The sequence below is a fragment of the Melozone crissalis genome, unplaced genomic scaffold, assembly GCF_028551555.1.
Source record: "Melozone crissalis strain CALT ecotype California unplaced genomic scaffold, PUWL_Pcris_2 ptg000063l_1, whole genome shotgun sequence".
NCBI classification, from domain to species: domain Eukaryota; kingdom Metazoa; phylum Chordata; class Aves; order Passeriformes; family Passerellidae; genus Melozone; species Melozone crissalis.
Window position 1 is genome coordinate 7,373,355 of NW_026535841.1, and position 26,998 is coordinate 7,400,352.

General features: G+C 47.0%; 2 protein-coding genes across 4 annotated transcripts; one reads left to right on the forward strand and one right to left on the reverse strand.

The window, feature by feature from the left end:
- Positions 1 to 1,035: 1,035 nt before the first annotated feature.
- Positions 1,036 to 17,948, reverse strand: YDJC (YdjC chitooligosaccharide deacetylase homolog). Of its 3 annotated transcripts, none has more exons than XM_054289101.1 (6): positions 17,708 to 17,948; positions 12,529 to 12,701; positions 4,698 to 4,857; positions 3,910 to 4,009; positions 2,842 to 3,019; positions 1,036 to 1,477 (listed from the first exon to the last, which is right to left on the reverse strand). In XM_054289101.1, exons 2-6 carry the CDS (start codon positions 12,684 to 12,686, stop codon positions 1,168 to 1,170), a joined length of 906 nt encoding a protein of 301 aa, XP_054145076.1. In that variant the 5' UTR covers positions 12,687 to 12,701; positions 17,708 to 17,948; the 3' UTR covers positions 1,036 to 1,167. The 3 variants fall into 3 exon arrangements, with proteins under 3 accessions (XP_054145076.1, XP_054145075.1, XP_054145074.1); XM_054289100.1 differs by lacking the exon at positions 17,708 to 17,948 and adding an exon at positions 13,258 to 13,364; XM_054289099.1 differs by lacking the exon at positions 17,708 to 17,948 and adding an exon at positions 12,786 to 12,994.
- A 3,680-nt stretch (positions 17,949 to 21,628) lies between these two features.
- SDF2L1 (stromal cell derived factor 2 like 1) lies at positions 21,629 to 25,795 on the forward strand. Its single transcript, XM_054288665.1, has 3 exons — positions 21,629 to 21,805; positions 22,545 to 22,741; positions 23,927 to 25,795. The coding sequence occupies exons 1-3, from the start codon at positions 21,637 to 21,639 to the stop codon at positions 24,203 to 24,205; spliced, it is 645 nt and encodes a 214-aa protein (XP_054144640.1). The 5' UTR covers positions 21,629 to 21,636; the 3' UTR covers positions 24,206 to 25,795.
- Positions 25,796 to 26,998: the final 1,203 nt, after the last annotated feature.

A 26,998-nucleotide genomic window follows, 5' to 3' on the forward strand; every position in this document is an offset into this window, starting at 1 on the left:
AGATGTAATTAAACCAAAAAGCCTCCTGAAGCTTTGCAATAGAAAATACCTCCGTTTATTTTTCATTTAAAAGAATAATGATGATACTAATATTTTTTATATTAAAAATATGGTTAACAAAACCAATTACATTAAATAGATCACTCTTGTGCAGAGAATTTTTCCCCATGTGAAAGTCCTTACAGGAACGACAGGGCTGCAGTTAAGAACATATCAGCACTACTGGGGCTTGCTGGAGTTCGAGTGCTCTGGTGACAGGAACAAAAGGGACAAATACAGGGACCTTCTGAGCCACAGCCATGCTCGTGGCTGGCACAGCTCATGGCTGTCCTGAGGGGCAGTGGGTGGTGCAGGACCAGTTGCTGCTGCTCTCACACACAGCAGTTACTGAAATAGCAGATGGGTCAACAGTTGCTGCTCCTGCAAAGTCATCCAAAAAATAAGAAGCCTCTCCAAAAGGGCTACAACTGATGTTACTTTCCTGGGGGGGCTTAACACCAAGAGGCAACGAGAGCAGGCAGACACAAATCCTGTGGCTGAGGCGGCTGCAGACCCCACAGGGCCATGAGTGACCCGAGTGCTCCGAGCAGAGGAGCTCCGAGGGTGACGTGTCCCTGCACCCCTCACCATCAGCGAGCAGGTACGAGTCAGGGCAGGGACTGGCTGCTCTCAGAGAGCTAAATGCTGAAGGTGGCCAGGCCTCCTGTGGGTGACCTGCACTGAGTGAGTGAGCCAAAGCAGCACCCACTCCCCAGCAGGGTTCTTGTTTTGCCATCAGGTCTGAAAGGAGAAATGATCAGACCCCTCAGGGGGCTGTGCTGCAGTGTCACAGCCAAGTCTGTCCCCGTGCTGCTCCTTTGCTGGCAGGAGCTGAGCCCTGGGAGCCTGTGCTGCACTGGGGCACTGTGGAGGGGGTGTCACAGAAGGAGTTTGGCACATTTTGAGCAGATGTTGTGGCCTTAAAGTTGGCAGCTGGGGCTCTGGGGTACTGCCTGGAGCTGCTCACAGGGTGGTGGTGTCCATTGCCAGGCTGTTCACAGCTCCTGTGAGCTGCACCAGGGACTGTGACACTGATAACAGTGATCTGGCTTCTCTAGACATTAGCAACTGCCTGTCTTCAGAGGATGGGTGTAGGATGGATGGATGGATGGATGTCTGCTCATTTATTTAAAGATCTTTGAATGAACACAGCTGAATGTTCCTGCTTTTGTAATGGCTCTGCAGCTCTGGCTTAATTAATGTCTGGAGTTCATGGAGGCGTTCCCAGGACTGTGAGAAATCATCTGGTCCTTCCCCACAGCCCCCAACAGGAGGGACACTGGGGTACCCGGGGTGCACCATCAGCTCGATGGTCACGGTGCCGCTCTGGGGTGCCCTGGGCGGGCGCTGCAGCACGGCGCTGTCGATGGCACTCTGGATGCTGCTGACAGACATGTTCCTGCCCATGGTGCTCAGGCCTATGTAAATGTCTGCCCACCTGCAGCCAGAGGAGGGAACACTGCTGTTAGTGCTAAAGAGGCAGGGAGACAATTGTGTTATGTCCAGTGGATTAGGAATCAAAATTTACCTAAAATTTAAGATATAAAATTGGGAGAAGTTTAAAAAAACTTTTAACTATAAACAGAAGTGAAACCAGAACTTTTCCTGATTGAAACCAGGATCCTATTTCTGCAGCACAGCCCCAGTACTGTCTCTTTGGCAACTGTGAGCTTTCAGGTGCATTTTATTGTCACAAAAACAAAGAGCAACGCTGAACTGAGAAATGCCACACTATCAAAATAAATTAAGCTTTAATAATAACCCTCAGCTAAGTAGAAACAAAAGTGACTGAAATAAAATGGCAACCACGCAGCTAAAGAAGCTTCCTGCCAGAATATATCAAAGAGCTATAATAACTGGACAAAATGTTACTCCTAGAGGACACCACCTACATGCTGCTGCTTAGCTTCACACAATTCTTTGTTCAAGTCTGGCTGCAAGTGTCAAGTTCTAAGTGTGGCCTGGATGAGTCCAGGAGAGCTGAGCCACTGCATGTGAGGGCAGAATGAAAATGTTTTCAGAAGAAATCAAGGCTGGAATCTTTACCTGAATGATCACAGAAGAGCCCAGCACAGCTGTTCTTGAGAAGGGAGAAATAGCAGCCTGCTGCTGGTGTTCAGAACTACTCATACAAAAAATAAAATCCCAGAAGATAATGTTTCCAGTGGACTGAGGAAGTAATGACATCTGCCCCAAAGGACAGGTGACTGCAAGGGTCTCTAGTGAAAGGCCTTTAACCCATAAAACAGTCTAAGCTTTTAAAAGAAGCATTTTATTGGGGGAAGGGCTGAGCTTTCAGGGCAGGGCACTGACAAGGCTGTTTGCTCACAGCAGTGATCACCTGCTGTGGTACTGCCAGCTCTCAGAGCTCATTGCTTCCCCTTAACAAATACCTGTTTCTACTTAGTCTCATTCTTGCTACTTAAAACCCTTTCTCTACTACAACAGGAAGATGAAAATTTAGTTCTTAAATGCTTTCCTTAGGTAATACTTTTGAAATTTCAGCATTGATGCAGCATTTCTCCTGGCATTCCAGATGCCAGGCTGAGGAAGCTTCACTAGAAAGGCTGAGTAGCATACCCTGAAAAAAACATTCCTTTTCAAGTGGAAAGTGACTCATCTCTGTTCAAACAAAACTTCCTAAGCTCTTGTGCCTCTGGCACTTCTGTGCTCCTCCTGATCCTTTCTCTAAGTCCAAAGAGGAAAGAGAAAGATGGTGTTCCATTTTTGAAAGATGCTATCAGGAACTGATACAATCTTAATGTTTTACTACAAAAAAAGGATGAGTAATACCTGTCTTACCTTATTCCATGCTTTGTAAACACATCCACTGTGTTAAAAGAATCTTCTTCTACTCCCAGGTAAAAGTCCATCAGGGATGGTGGAATCCAGTCACAGTTATGAAGGCCTGGCTCTATGGGGACACGTGTGTACTTAATCCCATACTCCTCTAACACCTCTGCAAACACATTCCTGACCTCTGTAAGCAAAACCAGAGATGCAGTCAGGACTTGGATAAGCAGCTTCTCGTGTCCCCTGCAAGCTGTTAGCACAGAGGCTTCCTTCCTTTCAGTGTTTAAGAAATAAAATTCCATTTGGTTTATCTTCTGCTGAAATCCATCTGTATGGGAGTCACCTCCTATACTGGAAACATTTCTCTCTGAACTTCCCCTGCAGGTGCCTTTCTTCCTTTCAGCACTGAGCCTTTAGTCCAGCCCCCCTTCTAAGTGAGTGACTCTGGTCTGCAGTGAGTGCACCAGAGGTGGCTGCACTGTCAGGAACAAATTTTTCATCAAGTCCTTGTACAGCCAGAGCAATGTTATCTGGAGGCAGTCAGTACTGCAGTGGGAAAACCTGGATTCTTTTCTCACTCCATTTTCCATCTGTGTACCACAATGACTTTATTTACAAAACAAAAGATCCTTGCCCATCTCTAAAGCTGAGACCTGCAGGCAGGGACTGAGGTGGGAACATAATGGACAGTATGGAGTTCTGTAGCATCTTAAAGAGCCACCAGCTATTGCAATCTCCAGCATTCCAGTTTGAACTGGCCAGTCTGCTGCTGGCTTTGGTCTGCCTCCTTCAGTGTGGGTGAGAACATGGAATTGGGATGCTGAGAAGAATTACTGTTCTTGGAGGAAGAGGTGTAACCTTGGCCATTTGTGTCATTAATGCCCTGGTGGAAAAACCCAGGGCTCCAAGCAGACTTTGGCTCTGGGCAGGACTGTGGGCTCAGGTGGGAACATTCAAACTGCAGCTGCCAGCAGGTGTCTCAGGGTGGGGCTTAGTGCCCATAAGGGAGCTGGGGCAGGGGAGGCCCCTCTGAGCTGACTCTCACCTGCTTGGTGCAGGAGAAGATTTCCTCCTTACCTGGGAGAACGTGGACGTGCTGGTGCCCATCCATGTGGGGAGGTAGGTGACCTGTCAGCTCACGGAACAGCTCCACCTGGGCCTTGAGCTCCTGCTTCACCTGTGCAGCAGAAAAGGGTCAGAGCAGGACCTGGCAGAGGCTGAGAGCAGGGGAGTGATGGGGCTGCTGGGACCCCACTGGGCAGGAGTCAGAACCCAGCTCTGGGATGTGCTTGTACAGGGATGTGCAGCACTGCTGGGCTACCCAGGGTGTCCCTTGGGCATGGGGCTCTTTGTGGTACTGCTTATGGGAATGGTGGGGATGTTCTAAACATTATTCTAAATATAAATTTCTGTTTAAAATGGATGCAGTTTTGATCACTGAACATGTTTATCCTTGCTCATCCTTTATCCTGGCTGGCAAAACCAGCCACCTCCCTAGAGAACAAAACTTCTCACAAGCTGATGAAAGGCCTGGTACCTACTTAGGTCTTTTCTGTCATTTGCTCTTTACTGATCTCTAGGTTCTTTGTAAATACCTGTCCCAATGCCCTCCTACCTCCTCAGACAAATAATTAACTGTGTATACAGGCACTGAATCAGGGAGGAATGGGTTCTAAAGGCTGCAGAGCCTTTGGCAGAATGAGGCCCAGGACCTGAAGCCAGCTCAAGCTGCACAGGCAGGGTTCATCTTTAAGCAGACTCATAGCTGGGATCTGGGAAAGGCCCTCAGCTGTTATGTGCTGGGATAAATGCAGGCTGATTTTTCAGGAAGGCAAGTTGTACAGCTGTATGTGGCTTTCTCCTACCTCTGACATTTTCAGGAGACCTTTTGATAGAGCTGTTCTGAATCCCATTTTTCCATGGAAGAATCCATCCTGGTTGAGCAGAGAAGAGTTTGTCTTGAGCACCTCACACACAGGGGAGCCCTCGGAGAGGTTGGCATGCAGGCCTGTTGGGATGTTGTATCTGGAGGAGAGGGAAATGTCTGCCAAGCTTTGCACCTCCCTCACTGTGGTCAGAGAGGGGAGATTAAAGTGTAAGAACCAGACTGATCTTAGAGGAGTTGCAGGACTCACTGGAGTACATCTTTGTATCTCAGCTGTGCCAGAAAGGATGGCAGAGTGACCCCAACCAGAGCAGGGCATCTCCAGGTAACAGCCCTGAGCACCCTACCCAGGGCCAGCCTGTGAGTGCCCCCAAACCCTGCCTCCACCCTGGCTCACAGCACAAGGTAAATGCTGTAACTGCACTCCAGGAACTGCAGTCACTGATAACCAACCAAAAAATCCAGATCTTGCAGCTTTTTCTGAAGTGCTCCGTTAGCCCTTGCTAGGTATCCCCTTGAGTTATTCACCCTGTTAAAGATGGTTCATTTATGAGACACAGGAGCTTTACTTGATGACTCCTAAAGCTGCCCTTAAGTAGAATCCACAATTCATATATAAGCAGTGCCCAAGGAAGCTGTGATGGCAACAGCACAGGCTACAGGTGGAAGTACAAGGGGCTGCAGCTGGAACTCCTGCAGTGGCCAGGCTTCTGTCTAGTGCAGCAATCACTCAGTGAGTGGCAAGCATGAGCTGTACAGAGCAGCATCTCCCTGGCACAGCCAGAGAAGGATCAGTGCAAGGAGGCCCAGAGTGAGGTGTAGAGCCTTGCTAAGGAGCCCCAGGGGTATGATTGATTACCCAGTTGCAAGCTGTAAGATTCTTTAAAAAAATCAAAAAAGGGAACTATGGAGCTGGTGTGGCTGCAGAGCTCCCCTCAGGGCTTAGCAGAGTGCTGTGGATTCCCCTACAATGAGAACAGGACTTGTGCATGCTCGGATTTGTGCTGGGTCTCATTAGCATTTCTGGAAATCCTCAGCATCAGTAGCCAAAATGATGCTTTGAAACTTTTTCCAAGACAACCCATGGCCTCTGGCTGACCCAGTGAGGGGATGACAGAAGTGCAATGTTCCATCTGTGCTGCCCAGTCTGAGTCATGGTGCAGAGTGAATTTCAAGACAACAAGTCTGTGATGCTCTAAACCCTTCTTGGAACTTCTGCACGGAGCTGTTAAAAGTGGGTGTGGTCTGTCCCTGACACACCCTGGTACCACAAGGAGAAAACAAAAACAATCTCCATTGAGGCAAAGGGTGCAAAACTGAGACATCTGAAGCTGACTGGTGAAGCACCAGCTCTATGAAGACAAGACTGTGGATGGACTGGACCAAGTCAGAGTCATTTAGCTCATTCAGGTCCTAAGGCTTTGGCCCTAGAAGGACTGAAAGCCTTTTTTTTCCTGGTGCAGTCAGTTGCTAGATACTACTTCTCAAAGACATAAATGTTAGGAGTCAAATTGTATGCACAGCTCTGTGGAACAAAATTAGTCCATTGTGTGATTAAGGAGCTGGAATGCTTGTTTAATGAAGCAAAACAGCTTGTGGAGAAAAGGTCCTCTCTGGCTTTTCTGATCTGGTGATTTCTGTGCAGCAGGGCCTGATTGTTTCACTGATGATGAATGTTCATCATAGCAGGGCCTGAGCACACGTGCACACCAAGTCCTGGCTGCCACAAGAGGTGGAAGCTGTGTCAGTGAGGGGACAGGCTGCAGGGCAGCACAGGAGGCAGCTGCAGTGCAGGGGGTGCTGTGGCAGGAGGGTTCCCCTCCATCCTGTGACTGCCTGGGCACCCTGCACAAGTCCAAAGGCAGAGGGGAAGTCTGTGGTTTTCTTTTAGAAATGCACCCCAGATTCTTTATTCTGTCTCTGGGAAGCTCTTACTGCCTCAGCTGGAGTGTTATTTGTACCACAGCCAGTGCTGCTTGCAAGAAAAAAAGGGTTTCTGTGTTACCATGAATCAGCAGATGGACTTTTTCTGTTGAGTACTCTCTTTCCCGTGTGTTGTGGGAGGGCAAGAAATGAACAGCTGAGCCTCTCAGTGTTGTCTCCCAGGAGCATCAAATGAACTGCCTCCAATTGTGCAATGCCTCCAATGCTGTGAGGGAGGCTATTTCCAGGAGAAGGCAAGTCCCTCTGACAGGTGTGGGACACCAAGGAGCCGAGGGCTGCACTGAGGAACATGAGAGCAGCTCCTGGCCAGGGCTGAACCCAGCCCCAGAGCTGGGAATGTGCAGAATGTGGAAGTGCAGAGAGAGCTGGCCTTGTCCTTGGGTAAGAGGAGACCCTGACTGTAACATTAGAGTGTTTCAGAGCTTTGCCCAACACCAGCTGAATATCTTAACAGTGTTCTCGTGGAGTCAGTCCTGGTTTGACAGACTGTGCATGCTGAGGTGTCTGGGTAGGAACTGCTTGTGTTTAATGGCTCTGGAATAGAGGCACTGAAAGCAAAACTCAAAATGCTGCATGTGAGAAACTTGTTCAGAAATGTTCATCTGTGGGAGGTGCACAGAAGGAGGCATGGGAAGGTTGTAAGGATATGGGGAGAAGGACAGATCAGTGGGTACAGCAGAGTTCCACTGCAAGCTCGCAGGGAGAAAAGTCAAGGTGCAGGAATATCCTGAGAGGGCCCTTTTCAGAGCCCAAATGATTGTTTCTGCTACAGAAATATACTTTGCAGTTGCCCACATCTTTCAAAAGACTGTAAAATAGCTGCTAATTTGTTGGCTGAGATACTGAAGCAGAGACCAGCGGCTCAAGCAGCTTACATAGCATGTGATGCTGCCCTGGGAGCAGAGCTCAGCTGTTGTGGGTTTGGCCTCAAACTCCTCTGCCCAAGCCCTTTCCAGATGGGACAGGGTGAGCCCTGCTGGTCACTGCTGGTCATTAACTGCTAATTGCTCACACAAGATGCAAAATAAAAGGATTGGAATTGGGCTTCAGGCAACAGCTTAGTTTCTGCACAGAGCTACCACTGCCGAAACAAAGTGATGTGAAGAATCTACTTGGTGTCCCTAAATCCTTTTGGGTGACTCTTTTAAGCTGCAGTGACCCTTCCAGTCTGTTTGGAGAGGCTCCTCTGTGTCTGCAAGTCTGTCCCAGTGCCACAGGGAATGCAGAGATGAAGCAGGATTTAGCACAGGGGTTCACTTCACTCCTGATAAAGCCACAGGACACTGGCTGCAGGTGTGTGCTCCTGCAGCAGGAGCAGCATCAGACTGAGCTGCTTGGGAACCTGTGCAGAAGAGGTTCAGGCCACTGAGCTCAATGCATCAGAGAGCTGCTTGCACTGGAAGTTGGCTGTTACCTCTCCTCAGCATTCCTTGTAGAGGTGGGGGGAGAAAAGGAGAGACTTGTGCAGGAGGAAATATCCTTAGAGCAGGTGCTAGAAGGAATTCACCCTGGAAAGATTTCTGAGTCAGCAGGCCCAATCCAGTTATGAAAGAGAAAGGAAATACAGTCAGTTAAACTGCTTAAACTGCTTCCTTTTCAAGTAGTTGCTTGTTTTGCCACACGAGTGCTCTGGATAAGTGTCTCTGCTGAGGCAGTGTGCAGCTGCACTCCCTGTTCATTGACCCTGGAGATGGGCACTGCCCTGAGTCACTGGGGTTGGTGGGTGAGTGACAGTGCCCTGCTCCTGCCTGGCCGTGCCACAGGACACTTGCAATGGCTGTGGGAATGATGACATTTGCCAAGCACTGATCCAATTGCCTTGCTGAAGGCTGGGTGCTCTGGCACAAGCACAGCACTTTACCCTTTCCCTTAATGGGTAAACAGATCCCAGCTTCAACAACCTATTGTATCATCCAGGAAACTGCTGATCATCAGGTTTCAGCCCAAGTGTGACCCAAGTCAGAGCCTCATGTAAATATCTGTATCTCATCATCTCACTCCAGTGAACACCCAAGTGTCTGAAAGCAGACAAAGCAAGGCTTTGAGTTAAAATGTGCACTTCTCACTTTCCTCATATTGGCATTTATAGATTTCCTCACCCACACTTTCACCATTCAGTAATATCTGTCTTTCATCAAATAACATCTTTTCTTGCTCTGTTACTGCTAAAAAACCTACTTCTTCTGCCAGAAATGCCCTAAAGCCTCTGCAGCGTTGAGCTGGTGCTGTAACACAGCTTAGGGACCTGGGTTTGTTGTAGTTACATCTTTGTATCAAGTGCAGCTCCTGTGTCTGTAGCCTCACGTCAGTGAAATGGGCTGCAGCCAGTGAAGTCAGTGTGCTCTGGGATTCTGGGTGAGGCTTCAGATTGGGCCCCACCCCTACCCCAACAGTTCAGCAGAGGAACTGTCTGCTGTGTGATCAACAGTCACATAACAAGGGTTGATGAGAAAGCATGAGAGATTTCTGTATTAGTCAGATGTTAACTGGGAGGGTCAGAATTCAGTCACAATTTACAAACATATTTTGCAATTAGTGTTGATGGGAAAGGAAGTGAAAACAGAGAGAGTAATTAAATGTGGCTTTGTTAGACCCTTCTGTTACATGTACCCAGATGTTGTGGGGGCTTTGGCTGATGTTCAGTATTAAACTGTATTTAAACTGCAAAAAACTACCCAGGAAGACTGAGGGTGTGTTCTAAAATACGTCACTCTTCATGAGCTATTTGGACACAAATGGAAAAAGGTCCTAAGGCTCAGTGATACCTGACCTGTTTGATGTGAAGGGGAGGGGTGGGAGGATATAGCAGCAAACTGTCTTAGATGTCTCTATTTCTATCTCCACATTTCTAAGGAAAAATTAAGGCATCTCTTCATTTCAGGTTACAAAATAACCCTTCCAGTTTCTGGGAAAGGCTCTGGAATAATCACCAGGAAGTCTGGCTAACTTCAAGCAGGGCCTGTTAAGTAGAAAATTGAGATTGTATTATATGGATAAGCAGGAAATCACAGTCAGTCAAGGCCCCATAAAGAAAAAAGTTTTGAGTTACTGAAAAAACCCTCAACCCACAATGGCAGTCTGTTCTCCCACCTGCTGCTCTGGTTATGTTCTGCTCTGGCAGATGCTATCAATGGGTTTGTCATTTGGTGATGGATCAGGCCTCTGCTGAAACTCCTCTGTTGCCAGAAATGAGTGTGCCCCTTCTTTCAGGCCAGTTGTGACAGTGGATGAGGGAGCCCAAGGTGCTGAGCCTGGATATTAAGGAAGGTGTATTTTTTACTGCTTAATTCTGCTGTTCTGCAGTTGGCTTGTGGTAGAGCTGCTACAAAGATGTGCTGACTATCATCACATGTCTGCCAAGGCTTTTAATCAAGGCTCAAGGCAGCAGATGGTATACCCAGAAACTACAGAATTATTGTGAAAATGAAAGGAAGAAAGAAATTTCAGAGGAACTGTGTTCCTTTCTGAAGGATGCCAAGTCCTAACATTGTAAGGCAGCATGAGGTGCTTAGGAAGGAAAAGTTGTCTACTTATTAATTAGCTCTGCCTGTCTCCAATTAACTTAAAACCAGGTGAGGAGTGAGAGTCTAAGACTTGCAGCTACAAGCAATCCTGTCATAGACAGTTTATCAAGAAGCCATAAAAGCAGTCCATCACTCTGACAATCCTGGCACTATGTGTGTGAGAGACCAAATTCCACAGCACTGGAATGTGCCCAGGAAAGGACAAGCTACTTGCTTCAAGCCTCTTCTCTCAGCTGGGGACAGATCCACTCTTCCTGCTTATGCCATTGGTCAAGGCTGAATAGGGCAAGACAAACACGAGGAGAAAAAAACCAACAGGCAGACTTTCATCCCATAATAGAGAAAGCCTCAATATTTACAGTGGGATGGGAGATGTCACCAAGCAGGGGAAAAGGGAATAATATTGGCAAGGCAGTCAAGGCAGTGATGCTTTCCCATTTCTGCAGCACAAGATGAGGAAGACTCAGTGACATTTCTAGCAAGTCTGACCCATTTGTCATCTGTGCAGAAAGAGTTTGCGTCAGCCTTTGTGACATGAACAAACATCTCAGGGGTGACACAGGGGTTTGTTTACACACACAGGTGCCAATTAGCTGCAGCTGAAGCTGGGCTTGCATTACAACATGAGGAAACCTCTTCTCCACACCTGCTAATGCTCCTACCATGGCTGGGTAGGGCTGAATACACCTGCAGAAAGTTACACAAATGAGGAACTGTAGAACCTGGGCTGGTGATCTTCAGAGCTGGCAGATGTTCCCAAAGTCACCCTGCTTATATGCTCAGAAACAGATTTAAATCCATTTCATTCACATTGACAATTCAAAATTATGTTCCCCCACCCAAAAAAAAATCAGATTGTAGCAGCAGGCTGCAGCCTCTGCTGTCCCCTGCCCTCCAACCTGACTTTTCACACCCATCAGCTGCCAGCACCAGTGTCATGACCCGGATTCAAAGATGCTTTTTAAACCCCCGATTACATGGCCTACTTCCTGGCTATGGAAATGAGGCCAGGTGGATTCTATTTTAAAAGCCTGCTAAAGACCGTGGCTAAAATAGCTGACAACATCACCAGAGCACTGGGGCTTAAAGGGTTTCACAGTGCCTCTGTGGCAGAGAGATGTGCTGGCCTTATCTCTGTGTTTTATGTTTCATTTACTAATAGGATTTTAGGAATCTTACTGGCGTGGTGCCTCTCCCCTTCTCGTTGCCAGGCAGTTGTGGGGAATCTTTAGCCTTTTTACTGACCAGATTGCCACTAGCACAGCACCCTGGCTTTCCTCCACTACCCTGCTCCAAAGAAGCTACAAGCAATTTCCAAGTACCCCTAAAATCACAGCAAACTGAGGAGAGATGCTCAGTGAGAACAAGGTCAGCAGAACTCTCATGAAACTCTTCCCCACAGCAGCTGCATTTGAGGCATAAGGTCTCAGTTTATGTAGTAGCAATACAGCTCCTTTGCTTTTCTGCTCTCCTAAATTGTTTCTCAACCCTGATATTCTCTCTTTCAGGACATATTCCTGCTTCCAAGCACTTGCCCACACCAGAGCTGAGTGGTTTAGCTGGGTTTTACCTCCTAAACACAAATAATGCTTCTTATTAAAGGATTTGCTGGACTAGGCTATGAGACTGACACATAGCATTTGATCCACTGCAGAGCTAAGTGTGCCAGCAGCCTCTGAAGTTGGTGAAGTAGTAAAGGTGGTAGGTACAAGGTATTGTGCCTTTCTTTATGTATGCATTTTTACAGATATGCTTATTAAACCTGGGATTAATAGAAATATTGATGTGCTTTTTAAAAAAGGTTTATGGGGTGGGGAAAAAGTCAAGTTTTGCACTGCCCAGTTTTATAAATAAGCCTTTGCAGAATCACACCTTTGCCTGATTCTGCAATGAGTCTGGCTGACCTTGTGTCCAGCCTGGGTGAAATGGATCAATTAAATGAGATTTAAAGACTTGTGCTTTTATGCTCTTATAGTTTTAGGGGTAGCAGACTGGTCTGAGTATATAATGTACACTTTCCTTCTGATGATGCATTTTTAGAAGTGTGGGAGGAGAAAGTCTGACAAACCCAAACTCTACTAGTCAAACAGTGGAAATGGCTTCCTAATCCTGAGGGAGGAAAAAGGTGCAGTGGCCAATTCTAGAGAAAAGACCATTACTGGTATGAGTTAGCAAATCACTGGTTTTACTATGAAGAGTCTTAGTAAATGTGTCTGAATACAGTTTTCCTATACCAGCCTGAGCTGTGATACAGTGTTTATTCTGGGGGAACGAAATACTATATTTTCCAGGCTTGGTTTCTCTTGGAGGCTGTCCACAAAGGACCTAAAGAAAGTAGCTTACCTCCTTGCCAGCTTGGCTGCATCTGCTGCAGCACTTCCGTTGACTAGAAGGGACACGTTAGATACGGCACCAGCCAGGAAACAGTCCACAATGCCTTGGTTTCTCCGAGGACAGTAGCCGAAGTCATCTCCAGTTATTATTAGCTTCACCTGAAGCATCCTTAGATGTCATCCCTGGCAAAAAAAAAGTTAAAGGAGGTTAAATCGGAACACTCGGCAGCCTGCAGATCACCGGCACACAGGAAAAGAGAGGCTTACCGCGGGCAAAGCCAATCGTGACTCAGCCCCGGAGTGACTCCTGCTCCACCTCAGCCCGCCGCTGGCTCGCAGCTCGCCCTGTGGCGGGATTTGCGTGTGGCCGGCGGGCTCAGCACCCAGCCCTGCCCGCTCCTCCCCGAGAGCGGCAGCCGGGCCGTGCCCTCCCCTGGGGGGCAAACCCTGCGTGCGCTTCCACCTCTGCCGATGAGAGAGTGCGAGAGCTTGGTGGGATGATTGAATCGATCGAGGGTGCGTCAGAGGGTCAAATTCCATTGCCGGGCCCACCCTCGCCCGCGGTGCCCAGTGAAATGCCAGGGGTGCGGATCACCTGAGGCAGCCCTGCCTGCAGCCGTGACGTCTTTGCGGCCACCGATCCCCGGCTCCATCGGGTGCGGGCCGTGTTCCCGGGGAGAAGCGGGACGGAGCGCTGCGGGCCCGCCAGCCCCCCTCCCCTGCCCGGGGCGGTGCGTACCTCCGCTCCGGCCCGCTCCGGCTCCCAGGGCCGCCGCCAGGTGTGTTCGGCCGCCGCTGGCCCTGTGGGGACGCTGGCCCCGGCGGCGGAGCTGTGTCCGCGCCGCCCGGCCGCGCATCCCCCCTGCCCGCGCTGCGAGCGGCCCCAGGCGGGAGCTCCCGCCGTGAGGCGAGCACGGGGCGGCCCCGCCGCAGCTCCGGCGCCTCCGAGCGCGGCGAGCACCGGGGAGGCCCCGGCGGCGGCCCCTGGCGGCGGCGGCCCGCAGCGCCGCACGGCACGGCACGCCCGGGGAACCCGCGCCGCTCTCTGCGGCCGCCTCTGCTCCAGGCTGCCGAGGTGAGACCCGCCCGTGGCTGAGTGGGACAGGCCATTCAGTTCGTGCTCTGTGCTGGCTACAGCGCAAAACCGCTGATCCCAATGATGCCATGGATGTATAATCCTGCAATCAGTGACTGTCGCAGTAGCCACTCGCTTGTTTTCCCCCACCTTGGTTTGCTGGCAGTGCACACTCAGTCTGACTCAGAGCCGCAGGGCAGCAAACCCTGGCCAGGGGGTCCCGTGGCACTTGGTGCTGGGCTAGAGAAGGGCAGGGAGAACAGATGAGACTTTCACGAAGGGCAGCTTCTAGCACGCTGTCATTCAGTGCTGGGTGCCAGCCAGTTCTCCATCAGGCTGCATGTAAAATCTTATTTGTCCTGGCATTGAACTGCTTTTTCTTACTGCAGAAAAGCTATTCTGGATCTACCAGAATGAAAGTGAAAGTGCCAAGTACTCAGCTTGAAATGGAGAGTGGAAGATGCTGTCAGCCGGCATTCTTCACCTGTGGAAGAGGATGAAGTTCTATCTAAGTAGAACAACCCCCTTCTTGGTCTGTAGCGTTATCCCAAAACATTCACCCACTTCTGATATTGCAGGAGAAACAACAAACTCGTGGTTGAGGTAGGGGGAATGGCAGCTCAGAAATGCCTTGGTAACATGTCCATGGATCCAGGGCAGCTGTCCTGGTGTTTGCTGTAACTTGTCCCAGGAAGCAGGGATCACACTGGGACTGGGACTCTTGCATGGATGATGGTGATTTCCACCTCTGAAGCTGTGCCAGCATGGAGGTAAGTGGAGCAATAGCTGACAAGCCAAGCACCAGCTTCTTGGAAGAGCAGCTGGAGTGAAATGGGTTGGAAAAGGCTTTAAGGGTCGTTTCTTTGGGAATGGGCTGACAATCCTGCTGCTTAATTCATGTATAAAGAAATGACAGCCTCCAAGTGTCTCCTTGTTCAGCAGAGTTCAATCCCTAAGAGACAGGCAGCGTGCCCATGGCCCAAAGTCAAGGATGTGACTTGTAGGCACAGCCAGAGACTGATGATCTTCAGCAAAGCAAGGACCATCAGTTTGGAGACAGAGCTACACTTCAGCAGAGGAAACTGCACCCTGTTCACACCTGAAGTTTGAAACATCTGTGTTGGGGGCATGAACACCTGTGGGAGTAATGGCTTTCCAGGTCTGTCTCCTAACAAGGAATTTGGAATCACTGAGTTGAGGTAGGTTGCAGCCCTGTTGATCTTTAGACTCTCATTAATTGCAGTCCACGTAGCAAAATGCTACAAAACTTTGTTTCCATCAGCCTCAGAGTGCACTTTGAGGGGCAGCTAAGTTTTGGATGATAATTTGTAAGTTTATTTTGATACTTTGAAGGAGAAAAATAAAATCAGAATGGGTGGTAGCAATATAATTCATAGTAGAATTTGGTTCCTAGGCTGTGGTCTCCCTCTAGGCCCCAAAATGGGCAGCACTGGGAGCATGGGAGACTTCTCTGCATCGAGGGGACATCAGCTGTTTGTCACTTTCTTACTTTCTTGCTCTTCCCTGCTCATGTAAATGAGTGATGACTACTGGAAATGATGGTGAGAGCTGGAAGACAGCCTTCTGCCTCTTCAGTGACATTTTCTCTTAGAAAGGAATTATATGAAATGAAATTCAAAACAGATCATGCTAAAATGCTGTAGACAACTTGCTAAATCTTCATTCAGTCAATTCCTGTGAGCTTTTCTGTCATTTGATAGTAGTATGGCTCTGTTATAGAGAAGTTTTTGATGTTCTGTAAAGGTTTTCAGTGCCCTTGGCATTTCAGAGGGGATATTTTGCACCTGCTGCTTGCTTCCCCTTCTGGGAGATGAACGTCACAGCCTGCCCACGCTCCCCAAGAGGCTTCACTTACTGATGAGTGCTGTTACTGCACAGCTGAATCAGCACAATTCTGAAGTAATGTCATGAATCATAAAACAAGTACCTCCTCTCTTTGCCAATGCAAACTCTGGGGTTTTCTGCCTCTTTCTAGAAGTGCCAGTGCTCCCTGACTGTGCACAGGTGAGAGGAACAACATAAGAATCTTAGACAAAGCTTGGCTTCTCAGCCTTATTAACCTTAGTATGCATTTAATGCTATTAACAGTAACATCCTTCTTAAATATTTAATGCACTTCCTGGAGGCTTTTCTTCTCTGATTTCATACCTGTTTATCCAGCTCTCCTTCCTGCTACTGGAAGCAAATATTCCCCAGCGAGCAAACCTTGTCCCTGTGCCACATCCCCTTGGCAGCAGAGCTCCCTCTGCAGCCTGCACTGCCAGGACAGCCCTTGCAGCTGACCCCACAGAGCCCAGAGCTGAAAGGCCCTTACAAATTCAGCCTGGAGCTGAAAGGCAAGGCAGACTTCCTCTGGACAGCCTCTTCTCTGCACTGAGGACAGGCACATTGGCCAGGACTTCTGGTGGAGCTGCATAAGCCAGGACATGGACTAAGGAGAGGCTGCATCTTCCAGCTTAACTAAAACAAAACACAGCCCAACCTCAGCTTAGCTGCAAAAGCCAGCAGGAGCTCTCACCATCCTCAAGTGCTTCACTGCTTTTGAGCTTGAACTTCTTTCCCTGAACTTTGAGTTAATCAGTAGAAATGCTGAGGTTTCCTGTATTTCACAAAAGTGTTTTCCAACAATTACTGCTTCCAACAAGGCATCTGTTTACATGTTGACATAAAAAATGTGTTTTCTTTTTCTTGTTCCCTTGGCTGCAGCTAGTTAGTTCATTTGGGATTACAATGGTAGCACAGTAGGACTTTGTTTGTCTTTTCCTTGCATGAAATTTTGTTGAAAGTGTGAACTCTAAAAGGCATTGAAATGAGACAAAGTAAAATCCATTTTTTAAATGAAAAGACGTAAACATTTTCTTTTCTGTCCCAGCCTCAGAGGTTTTGTAATCTCTGTTCCAGCCTCAGAGGTTTTGTAAATCTTTGAAGTTCAGTGGTTTCTGTAGAAATGCTTAAACTACAGTTTTTCATCCATAGAACATCTTCCTCCATCCTGCATCAAAAAGGTTTGAAACCCCCAAACTCTGGGGATTTCACTCTGCTAAGAGTGAAAGGCTTCCCTGGTTGCCAGGCAGTACCTGTCACCTTCCTTCATCCATGTCTGAAATATCTGAATTTACACCAGCACAAAATAATGCCTGGCAAGGTGTGTGGTCCTAGCAAGGTGGCTGAAAGGCAAAATTTGCCATTGTGACCTTCTTGTTAACTTGGCATTAAATTATGGAGGACTGCTAAAAGCACCAAACTCAGATTCCTCCTGATGCACCTGGCAGGCCTCTGGTCCTTGGTGAAACTGTGGCTCATGGATGGTGAGTTTTTATCCACTCTCCCTTTTTTCAGAGGGTTATTTTCTCTCTGCTGCATTTCTTTCAGTGTCTAATGTGTGGTAAAAATTAATATTTGAATACTACAGCATCTGTGACTTCTAACTGGGGTTGAGATGATGTAAAGCCTGCACATTCCTTTTCCAGATACCTCTTTGCCTGATGTTGAGGTCTATAAAGACACCTGGTCAAAAAAGAGTAGAGATGGGGAATATTTCTCCTAGACAATTAAGTGACGGGTCCAAAATAGGTACTGTTTAACTGTGCACACTAATAGCTAAACCTAGACTGTCTGATTCCATCAATTCTTTGATTGCATCAGGAATTCAGTTTGACCTCTCTGAAAGTTATTATAAAAGATGCATAGATGTTCTGTGGAATTTTCAGAATTACATTAATGGTTGTCTACCACTGAAACAGATGTCTAGAGGTTTTGTAAATCCCATTAAGAAGTAAGTTATTTTAAAAGCTGCCTGAATTGATGTAACATAAATTGTGTTTTTACATTCTTATTATAAAATAGAAGCTAATCATCAAAACAACAATTCAAATCCATGCCTACAAGTTCTAAATAACTTCCTCAGTTTCAACTTACACTGTATAAACAAAAGCAGAGTTATTGATTACTGCAAATGTTGATCAGGAGTCATTAAAACAAATTAAAGATACCAGAGGCAGGTCCTTATGTTAAGAAAAAAAAATAAATGCAAACATGGGTAACACCTCAGCAGCGTCACTACACAGGAAAGTTCATCTGGCAGATCACTTACAGTGGTTGTTGTCACCTCCCAGCATCACTGAAAACATGGGGGAAATCCCAGTTGATGGAATGGAAATGCAGATTAATTCCTTTGGGGTTCTGAGGGGAGATCCCCTGCTCTTGGAGGACAAGCATCAGGCAGGAGAGTGGCTCAGAGATGGAGACAGTGACAGACACATTGCAAGCACTCTGCAGAGCTTCCCAGGAAACCCTCTCTATCTCAAAGACTAGAAAGAAAAGACAGCAATTAAAAAACATCAAATCTTCTCCCCCAGATGGAAAAAATCTCCAATTTAAATACATAAATAGGTATATGTTAATACTTTTTTGTCAAATGTCTTACTCTGCTTATTCTTATATCTACTGAATGCAAAAATCTGAGTAAATTATTTTGGTTATCTAATCCTTAAACAACTTAGGCTGAATGATAAGAAATTGGAATTCTACAAATTTTTAGCAAGCCATTTTTTATCACTTGGATTTCTCCCTAGCAGACATATTTTATCATTATTACTCCTGTTCACTGTTTGTGTGAGGCTTAGGGGTCACAGTTGGAAGAGCTCTGTTGCAAGGCATGCCAGTGGAGACAAATGTTTCATCTGAAGTGAGGTTTATAACCAGCTGTTCCTCAGTGTGGAGTGAAAGGAGGAGACAGAGAAAAAGCACACAATCTTTGCAGATCTGATTGTCTGCATCTACTCTGTTGAGTTCAGTAGAGTTCATAAAATTGACATAAGAGAAGGCACCAGAGGCAGAGAAAAGCCAATGGAAGGGCTCATGTGGGCTCGTTTCTGTATCAGGTACTAATGGCTTCAGAACTGTCCCTGTCTGCTGTGCCTGAGGTTTGTGTTGGTCTGACAAAGAGCCCAGGTGCTGCTGTAGGGTTCTCCATAAATCAAGGGCAGTCTGTACCAAAAGATGCACCAGTGCATTTTGGGGTGTGGATCACACCCAGGATTGCCAGCTCTGCTACCTTAGCTGTCAGTAACTGCTCCAGTCATGCAAAGCAAACAGAAAGTTTAAAGCCAAAGAAAGTTTAAACAAAGGCTAACATAAAAACTGGTCTTCTTCTATATATCCTTTATAGAAGGATCCTTTATATCCTTTTTCTGTAATCTGTTGCTTTGGGTAAGCATACACCCTCTGAAATTGTCTTGTGCCACAGATTGTTCATTCCTGCATGTTAAAAGCATTTGGCACTACTCAGTCATTTTCTCAGGGAGGGCCAGGTTATACCTACAGCTGCACCTGAGTGGAAATGGTAGGAGTTTCCAAAATGCTTGAAAATCAATTTGGCATAATGGTGAGGAGTGTTTGAGTGATTGAAGGCTTTGTAGCTACATTTTACATTCTCCCCTTTTACAGCACTGTTGAATTATTTTGTTTCTGTGCATAAACAAGAATCATAAAGAGATTCCTATCAAAAAAAGCTGATGTTCCCATGACCAAGGTGAAGCCACATAATTTCTGAGGCAATTTTACCTGGAGCTTACAGCAGTCTAGCAGGAACAATAGAGGGCCCTGTGGCACTGAGGCGCTGTTAATTGCCGTGGGTGTCAGGCACTGATGGCTCTTTGCTGGCAGCCGTTCTAACCCAATTATGTTTCTAAAGTGGGGCTGAAAAGCGTTGGAGGGAGCAGCGTGTAAACGGCACTAAATGCACTGAGACTGAGCGACCTCCCAGAAAGACAGACAGGTGCCAGCTAAAGCCCCAAATGATTGATTTGCCACGGCTAAAACGGCAACCACAGACATCTGGTTTTGCCCCAGCTACAACAACAGAAGCAATACTGGGGTGGTGAGTTTTGTTTCCCACAGAAAAGGGCTGGAATTTGTGTCCAGGGGTCTGCCCCCACCCAGGTGCCTGTGACCCCGAGTGGGCTCCCACCTCCCAAAATTCTGAAATGGCACAGGATGTCTCCCAGAGCCAACCTGCCACCACCAAGGAGCAGGGTGCCCTGGCAGTGCCAAGCACCTCCTGCAAACTGACATCAGGAAACTGATTGTTGTTTTCTTAGCACACCAAGGCTGCTTAGAATGATGTAAAAATATGGCATTTAACTGTCAGTGGGGGAGCTTTTGCTTTTCTGTGAGTAAAGCTTTATACCTCCAGCACTAGGAACTGAGTTTTAAGTCCTGAGGAAAGCACACTGTGTGTGCGTGTGTGTACAGACACACACATATATGTGACCTGTGTTTAGTACTTGGGCTTGTTTTAATGCTCACCTGGCATTTAAGTAAAATATTTTTCTCAAATGTAGGTACAGCTGTGGAAAACAGGCCAAAGCCAGCACAAAAAACCTAACCATTTGATTGAGTGGTATCACATGGGCAGGAAAAAACCTCACTGCTTCAGGACTGGTGGAAGAGAGAGTCAGCTGAGCATCTTATGATGTTTGCACTACCCAGCAACACTCATGTGCTTTCTAAATCTTCTTGTAATATCAAGTGCAGTGTTTTAGTTCTTTGCTGTTGCAAGAACAAAATACTGTTACTACAAAGATGTAAGTCATAAGATGGGAGCCCTTCTACCTGTTTCCTTGCCACTAAGATCAAAATCTTTTGCTCTTTTGAATTACTTTGAATTATTCCCAGTTTTACATGAGACTCACACAAGGCTGTGATGTGGTACATGGGTCAGCCCACTGAGCAGTTTCAGAGGTAAAAGAACTGTGTAGGAGTTCAAGTGTCCTTTGTCAATGGCTGCTTCTCACTGAGAGTTTTTTGGGGGAGTATTTCTTCAGTTTGCAAAACTATGCAATAAAGGACTGTATGTTTGTATGTTAACTTATGCTGGGGTTTTTTCTACAGAATAGAGCTTAATAATCTCTTAGTTATAAGAACTTTGCAAGAGATTGAAGCACAGAAGGTGAATTTTGGGATCCAAAAGCAAAGATGTTATGTTATTGCTACAGCTTAATGGTACAGCAAGCATTGCTAGTTCTTTGTGTAGTGTTTATGCCCTATAATTAGAAGGTCTAATATAATCCAGAAATTACTGGAGCTGTAATTATCATCCAAGTCACTTCACAAACATGACTTCCCTTTGTTTTTCAACACTGTGTTACTTTTCTCTGTAAATCCCCCAAACGGGGAGATATTTACTCCATTCTAAGAGCCAGAACTGCAGGGAGGACCAGAGCTAAATGTGCCGCTGAATGGAACAGCAGGGGCTGATTGACCCGACAGTGCAACTGCGGCTCCCCGAGGCGGGATCCGAGCACTGCCCGTACCGGGGCTCTGACCTCCGGGCCGGTTTGTCTGGCACTGCTCTCGCTGTGAGGACATTTGTCTTTCCCTGGCTCCGGTAATACCCGGCCGGTCCTACCCACAGCACGTTTCCCTTCAACAACCTCTCAGCCTGACCTGGCTGTGATTGTTCATACAGCCCAGATCACGTTAGACAAGGGGGTCGCACTGACACACCTGGCCTCTCCTACGTTCTCAGCAAGGGCAAACTGCAGAGCCGTGTCAGCGCTGCCACGGGGGTGCCCGGCAGGCGGCGGCGACACCGCTCCACTCCCGGGGGTGCCCAGCAGCCGGCGGCGACACCGCTCCACTCCCGGGGGTGCCCAGCAGCCGGCGGTGACACCGCTCCACTCCCGGGGGTGCCCAGCAGCCGGCGGTGACACCGGGCCCGGGGGCGGCAGCAGCGCGGCCCCGACCGGCGCCGTGAGGGAGAGCGCCTGCAGTTCTCCTTCGCGTCCTCACACGAGGGGGGGCCGCCACGCCGCGCTCTCTGATTGGCCACTCCCCTCCTTGCCGGTTCGCCGTAGCTCAATGAGGACGCGCGGCGGAGTGGGGGGCGGGTGGTGATTGGCTGAGTGCGGCAGTGGGCGGGGCGGTGGCTGGGCCCGCGCGGGGGAGCGGAAGCGCCGCGCTGAGGGCGGCAGGGCTGAGGGGGCTGGGGGGCGGCGGGGCCGGACCGGGTGCGGCGCGATGCGGGGCGGCCGCCGCCTCTTCCCGCTGCTGCTCCTGGCGCTGCTGCCCGGGCTGTGCCACGGCAGGGAGTCGGCGCCGGGCGCCGTGACTTGCGGCTCGGTGCTGAAACTGCTCAACACCCGCCACAGCGTCCGGCTCCACTCTCATGAGGTCAAGTACGGCTCCGGTGAGCAGGGCCTGGCCGGGGAGCTGGAACATGGCGGGACACGGGCTGTGAGGGGCCGAGGAAGCGGCGGGGGGACAGGTCGTGCCTGACAGGGAAATGGCGGGGGTGGGCCGGCAGTGAGGGTGGTGGGGAAGGTTGAGGAAGTTGGAGTGTCCCGAGATTCCTATCCCTGGTGCTGAGGGAAGCGGCAGGCCCGGGATGGGGTGTAGGGATGGGCTGCAGGCACGGCAGGGACAGGGGGATGCTGAGACCTGTGGGACAGGAAGATGTCGGGAAGATGTGTCAGCTGCGCTGTGGGCCCTGGAGCCGGGATGTGGCAGGGCTGCTTTGCCCTCATGAGGCAAGCCCTGCTGTTGTCTCGGCCCTCAGCAGCACCTTCCCCGTGCCTGCTCTGACAACGAGGGTGTTGGTCTGTTGGGGAACACGAAGACCTTGATAGTATTTTTGATAAAGATGGGATATTGTGAATAGTACCTGTCATGGATCAGATTTTTTTTCTTGTGTTCACCATGAACTCTGACAGTTTGCATCTGCGAATACATGCTGTGTTTCACTGCTTCCATCTGAAAGATGATTTGGTACCTGCATTCCTTTTGCAGTCAGTAAATGGACTGTGAGAATTAAGCATCTTTTAAACATGAGGGCATGACAACATTCAAGCAAATCTCTGTAGTTTTCTCACGTCTTTTTGAACTGGGGAAGCAGGATAAGTCTGTGTAATTTAATTTTATTCAACCAGGAAGTGGGCAGCAGTCAGTGACAGGAGTTGAAGCCTCAGATGATGCCAACAGCTACTGGCGGATCCGTGGGAAGAGTGACAGCAGCTGCCAGCGTGGGACACCAGTGAAATGTGGGCAAGCCATACGACTCACCCACGTTAACACTGGGAAAAACCTGCACACTCATCACTTCCCATCACCACTCTCCAATAACCAAGTGAGTTGGTTTAAATCTTAAGCTTTTGTACAAGTAGTGCATGCTATTGACAAGAGTCTCTCCAGTTACTTGGGTTTATGGAGAATCAGGCTTGAGTACCAGCTGCCAGAAGCAGTGTGTCTGTGCATATCCAGATTCAAGTATAGGCTTTTCTGCATCTTGAAATGATGTATTTCAGTTCTTGACAGAGGTAATATAGTATGTGCCAGCCCTGGTATTTCACAGTACTTTTAACAAATCTGCTTTTTTTTTTTTTTTTCTGCACCGTTTCTGCTGGGAAGGCTGTTCTGAAATGTTTGGTGTTTTCTAGATGCACGAGATTGAGTATCTCCCTCAACATTGTGAAGATTGCTCTAGAGCCAGGCAATTAGTCATGTGTTATAACATTTGGCATTCCCATGTCCATGTTCCTCAGTGATCCAGTCTGTCAGTCTCAGTTGTCTTCTTGCTATCCCTATTTCATTTCACTGTTCATATTTTTCTGTCGTCCTTCCACAGAAAACTGAACTGCTCTTGCAATCATACTTAATTATAATTTTGTACATATCTAGAAGAGTAATTTCTAACTGTAATTCAGCCCCAGAACAAATACTTCTCCAAGATGGAAAATCTCTCGTAAATAATGCAGTTGTTGGAAGATTTTTGTTGTTAGTCATGTCAGGCTGTGTAGATAGGTTGTTACATTCAAGCTTGGAAGCTCTGACTCTTTGTGGAAAAATATTTCTTTCACCATGAGTAAAGTGGCTGAAACAATAAGGTTCAGCTCTGTGTAGGGTGTCTCAATAATCTGATTATTAAAAGAAGTGATGGAAAAGTAACATTTCAAATGAATTGTCTAAGGGAAAGATTGACTCTGAAACCTTCCCTGAGTTTCATTTTTCAGTGTAGACACTTCATATATTGTCATTAAGAATGTTCAACTGTCATTGTGGAGTTTTGTTTGGAGCTTTTTCAGCACTTTTTGCTCAGATTACAGGTTGGAGTTTGTTGGCTCTTTGTGTTCAGATTGTCTGGTAGAACCTTACTGCTTCTGGCATCAGTAACTGCTGACAAAGCAGAACAACAGCCCTGCTTTCTTCTTTCCCCATCCTTGTCTTTGAGCTCTGCTGGCTCTGTGCTTGGTGTTTGTGTGTCCCGGAGGTGTTTGCTTACACTCTCACTGCAGGAAGCTTGTGTCTCTGACAGGAAGTAAGTGCCTTTGGGGATGATGGCGAAGGAGATGACCTGGATTTCTGGATTGTGCAGTGCAGTGGTTCTTACTGGGAGCGGGAGGATGCCGTGCGCTTCAAGCACGTGGGCACCGAGGTGTTCCTGTCCATCACGGGGGAGCAGTACGGGCACCCCATCCGAGGCCAGCGCGAGGTGCACGGCATGCCTGCTGCCAACCACCACAACTATTGGAAAGCCATGGAGGGAGTCTTCATCAAACCCAGTCTGGACCCTGCAAAACACGATGAGCTCTGAATTGGCACAGGATCCAAAACGCTTCGTGTGACTCCAGTGTTTGAAGATGCTAATCCTTGGTCTCTTCTAAGTCCTGCCTTGCCTGAGTGACTGATTTTCTGTGTTACTGAAGGGCATTAGTTCATTCTAGGGATGCAGCACTTCTGTGGGGAATGGCTTCTGCCACGTTTGGCCGCTGACATTTATTTGGTGAAGTCCTTTCTGAATTTCCAAGCTTTATTGGTGAAACTAGTTCCTACATCTGTTAGGTTTTGTTGTCATTTGTTTGGTTGTTACTTTTTCTTGAATTTGAAGGAAATGAAAAAATGAAAGTAATACTTTCCTCTAGTCTCAAGTACAATAAAACTTTGTATTTTGTAATCTTTTTCCAGCTATAATTAAATATTTAGAAACTGATTTTTACATCCTAGTGAAAGAATGTTATTGATGAGGAGATGGATTGAGTATAGAAACAGAAAAATGGTTCTGAAATATGGTGGTTTTGAATGACTTTCAGTCAACTATTTAGTCTGAGTTAAAAAGAAGTGTCCATTTGAAAATTGCATCCAATGTCTTATGACATTTCATTCTGTATGGTATTGGAAGATTTGAAAATACTGTGTATGTTGGAGTAAGAAGACAAAATTTTAATAGTTTTACTTTGTCCAAGAAATTCAGATGTTCTACTAGTGGTGGTACAGCTGATTGTCCACTGGTAAGGCTGCTCTGCTCTGTGAACAGGTGCAGAAAACTGCTGCTTGCTTAACTAATATTGGAATTTTACAGAGTTTCTCATGGTGTAAAGGAATGGTTAAATTTGGCTTACTTCTGTGTCACTACAAGATCAGTATGACAATCCAGGTGAATAAATAGTGAGGCATACATCTATGTGGGGCTTTTTATGTGTGAATCCAGAAGAGCAAAAAAAACCTGAGACAATGGTTTGGTCATGGATTTCTGACAGAGTGGTATGCACTGGAGTGCCAGCAAGGAATCTTCACTGAACAAGAATTTCTGTGTTCCTCTGTGAAAAGGAATTAATTCTTCAGTGTGTTTTTTACACAGTGGTACTGGAAATACTGATTAAAATTCAAAATACCATGTATTTGTGATTTTGTCTGAAATTGAAAAGCTCACCAAATCAGTGAGAAAAGTCAGAACATTCAGGTGTTCTTGTTTCCATGTGTAAATAGTTTACTGATTACAGTGCTCATTAGTCAATCAGTTAAAGAAGCAGGAAGCTGATTTAGTGCTCTTCCAGCTGCAGTTGGGAGCTGCAGTGTTGGTGCTGTGTTGAGAGGGTGCAGTAGGCACTTGAGTTCAGCTTTACAAACCCAGCAGGCTGCTCTGTGCACCTCCTGCAGGAGTGCTGGCTCCAGGCTTTATTTAAGGATTTCCTGCTAGGGAAGATCTGTCCAAACCCTATGGGACAAGGAACCTCTGTAACAGCATTTCTGTGTACCTTGCTGCTTTTCTTCAAAGGAAAAGGTAAGAATGTTTTTCTAGTAATTTTAATTGCATGTGTGTATTTAAAGATTGCAGGCGTTTTGGAGATTAAGTAGACTGGCTTTTGCTGTTTTGTATTAGAAATAAACTTTCCTGTGATTAATATTTCAGGTTCACTGATACTCTTGACTAATTGGTATTGAGGTTATAGCTATAAAAGGATAACTATTTAGAAACAAAACAAACCTGCATAAACAAGCTTTTCCCTCATTAAGGAAGCTTTTCTTTTGAAGGTGTTATATACATAAACACAAAAAATGTGATGGCATTGGACAGGAGGAAGAAATAGTCTTAGCAATGAGTTCTCTAAGTTCACTAAGAGCTAAAATGCTTTGTGCCTACCCCAATGGGCTTAGTGTTTGTGCACCTGTGGAATACTGAATTGGCTGAGAAGGGGTAGAGCTGTGGGGCTCATCTCAGTCTGTGTGCCAGGTACTGTCCCCACCCAGTGATTGTCTGTGCCTGGATGCTTTTATCCATGGCAAAGGTGGTATTCAGTCTTATTTGTTATGCTTGAGTGAGATCTCACTGGACCTTTGGCTTTCTGTTCTGGATTTGAGCCAAATTGGTTTGGTGAGGCTGTGAAAAAGCTGACTTTTAGTCCTTATTGCTTACTTCCTTATGTTCTATTTTGAGAACTATTTGTGCCTTTTGTTCCTAAAGAACCAAGCTGCTGCACACAAATATACCCATGAATGCCTCATTTAAAGACATGTTCAACAGTATTCCTGTGAGCTGAGTTTCCTCCACTTCTGACTCTGACCAAAGTGTAAAATTTGCTTAGACTTAATATTTCACTTGAGTGTGTGTCACAGTAGTTGGGGGGATTTTGTTTGTTTGGGATTTTTGCCCCAGTTTTTATCACTGTAAGTGGTGGTCTGAAGGAATCTCAAATAAGGCTGTTTGAAGTACACCTTACTTTGGGAAAGTCCAATATAGTGCATCAAGAACTATTGGTACTCCTAGCATGCTGAATTCTGGCTACAAAAGTCATGTTAATGTAGGAAGTGCAAAGATTACAGCTGTGAAAAATGATGGCTTGTGCTCCTGTGCTAGTACTGAGATTTCAGAGTGTGATTCAGGTGTTTTTAATTACTTTGGCTGCTCATAATTCAGTTTTTAAGTCCTGCCTCCATGGGTGAGGATTAGAGACTTGGAGAATCTGTTTTTGTATTGCTGTGTGGTGGTGTTTGTTTTCCATATAATTTTACTGTCTGCCTAAAGCTGTTGGGGCTCTAGGGTAAAACATTAAATACTGAGAGACGTAGATATAAAAGCTGGGAATTCTGTTTTGTTTCTTTATTTTCC

Bases quoted from the DNA above. Each gene is read 5' to 3' on its own strand.
- YDJC (XM_054289101.1), bottom strand. From the start codon at position 12,686: ATGCTTCAGGTGAAGCTAATAATAACTGGAGATGACTTCGGCTACTGT. The intron at 4,858-12,528 runs GTAAGCTACTTT...CCTCTCCTCCAG, and splicing joins GCAGCCAAGCTGGCAAGGAG to ATACAACATCCCAACAGGCC. The intron at 3,020-3,909 runs GTAAGGAGGAAA...TTTTGCTTACAG, and splicing joins GCACGTCCACGTTCTCCCAG to AGGTCAGGAATGTGTTTGCA.
- SDF2L1 (XM_054288665.1), top strand. From the start codon at position 21,637: ATGCGGGGCGGCCGCCGCCTCTTCCCGCTGCTGCTCCTGGCGCTGCTG. The intron at 21,806-22,544 runs GTGAGCAGGGCC...TTATTCAACCAG, and splicing joins TGAGGTCAAGTACGGCTCCG to GAAGTGGGCAGCAGTCAGTG. The intron at 22,742-23,926 runs GTGAGTTGGTTT...TGTCTCTGACAG, and splicing joins CACCACTCTCCAATAACCAA to GAAGTAAGTGCCTTTGGGGA.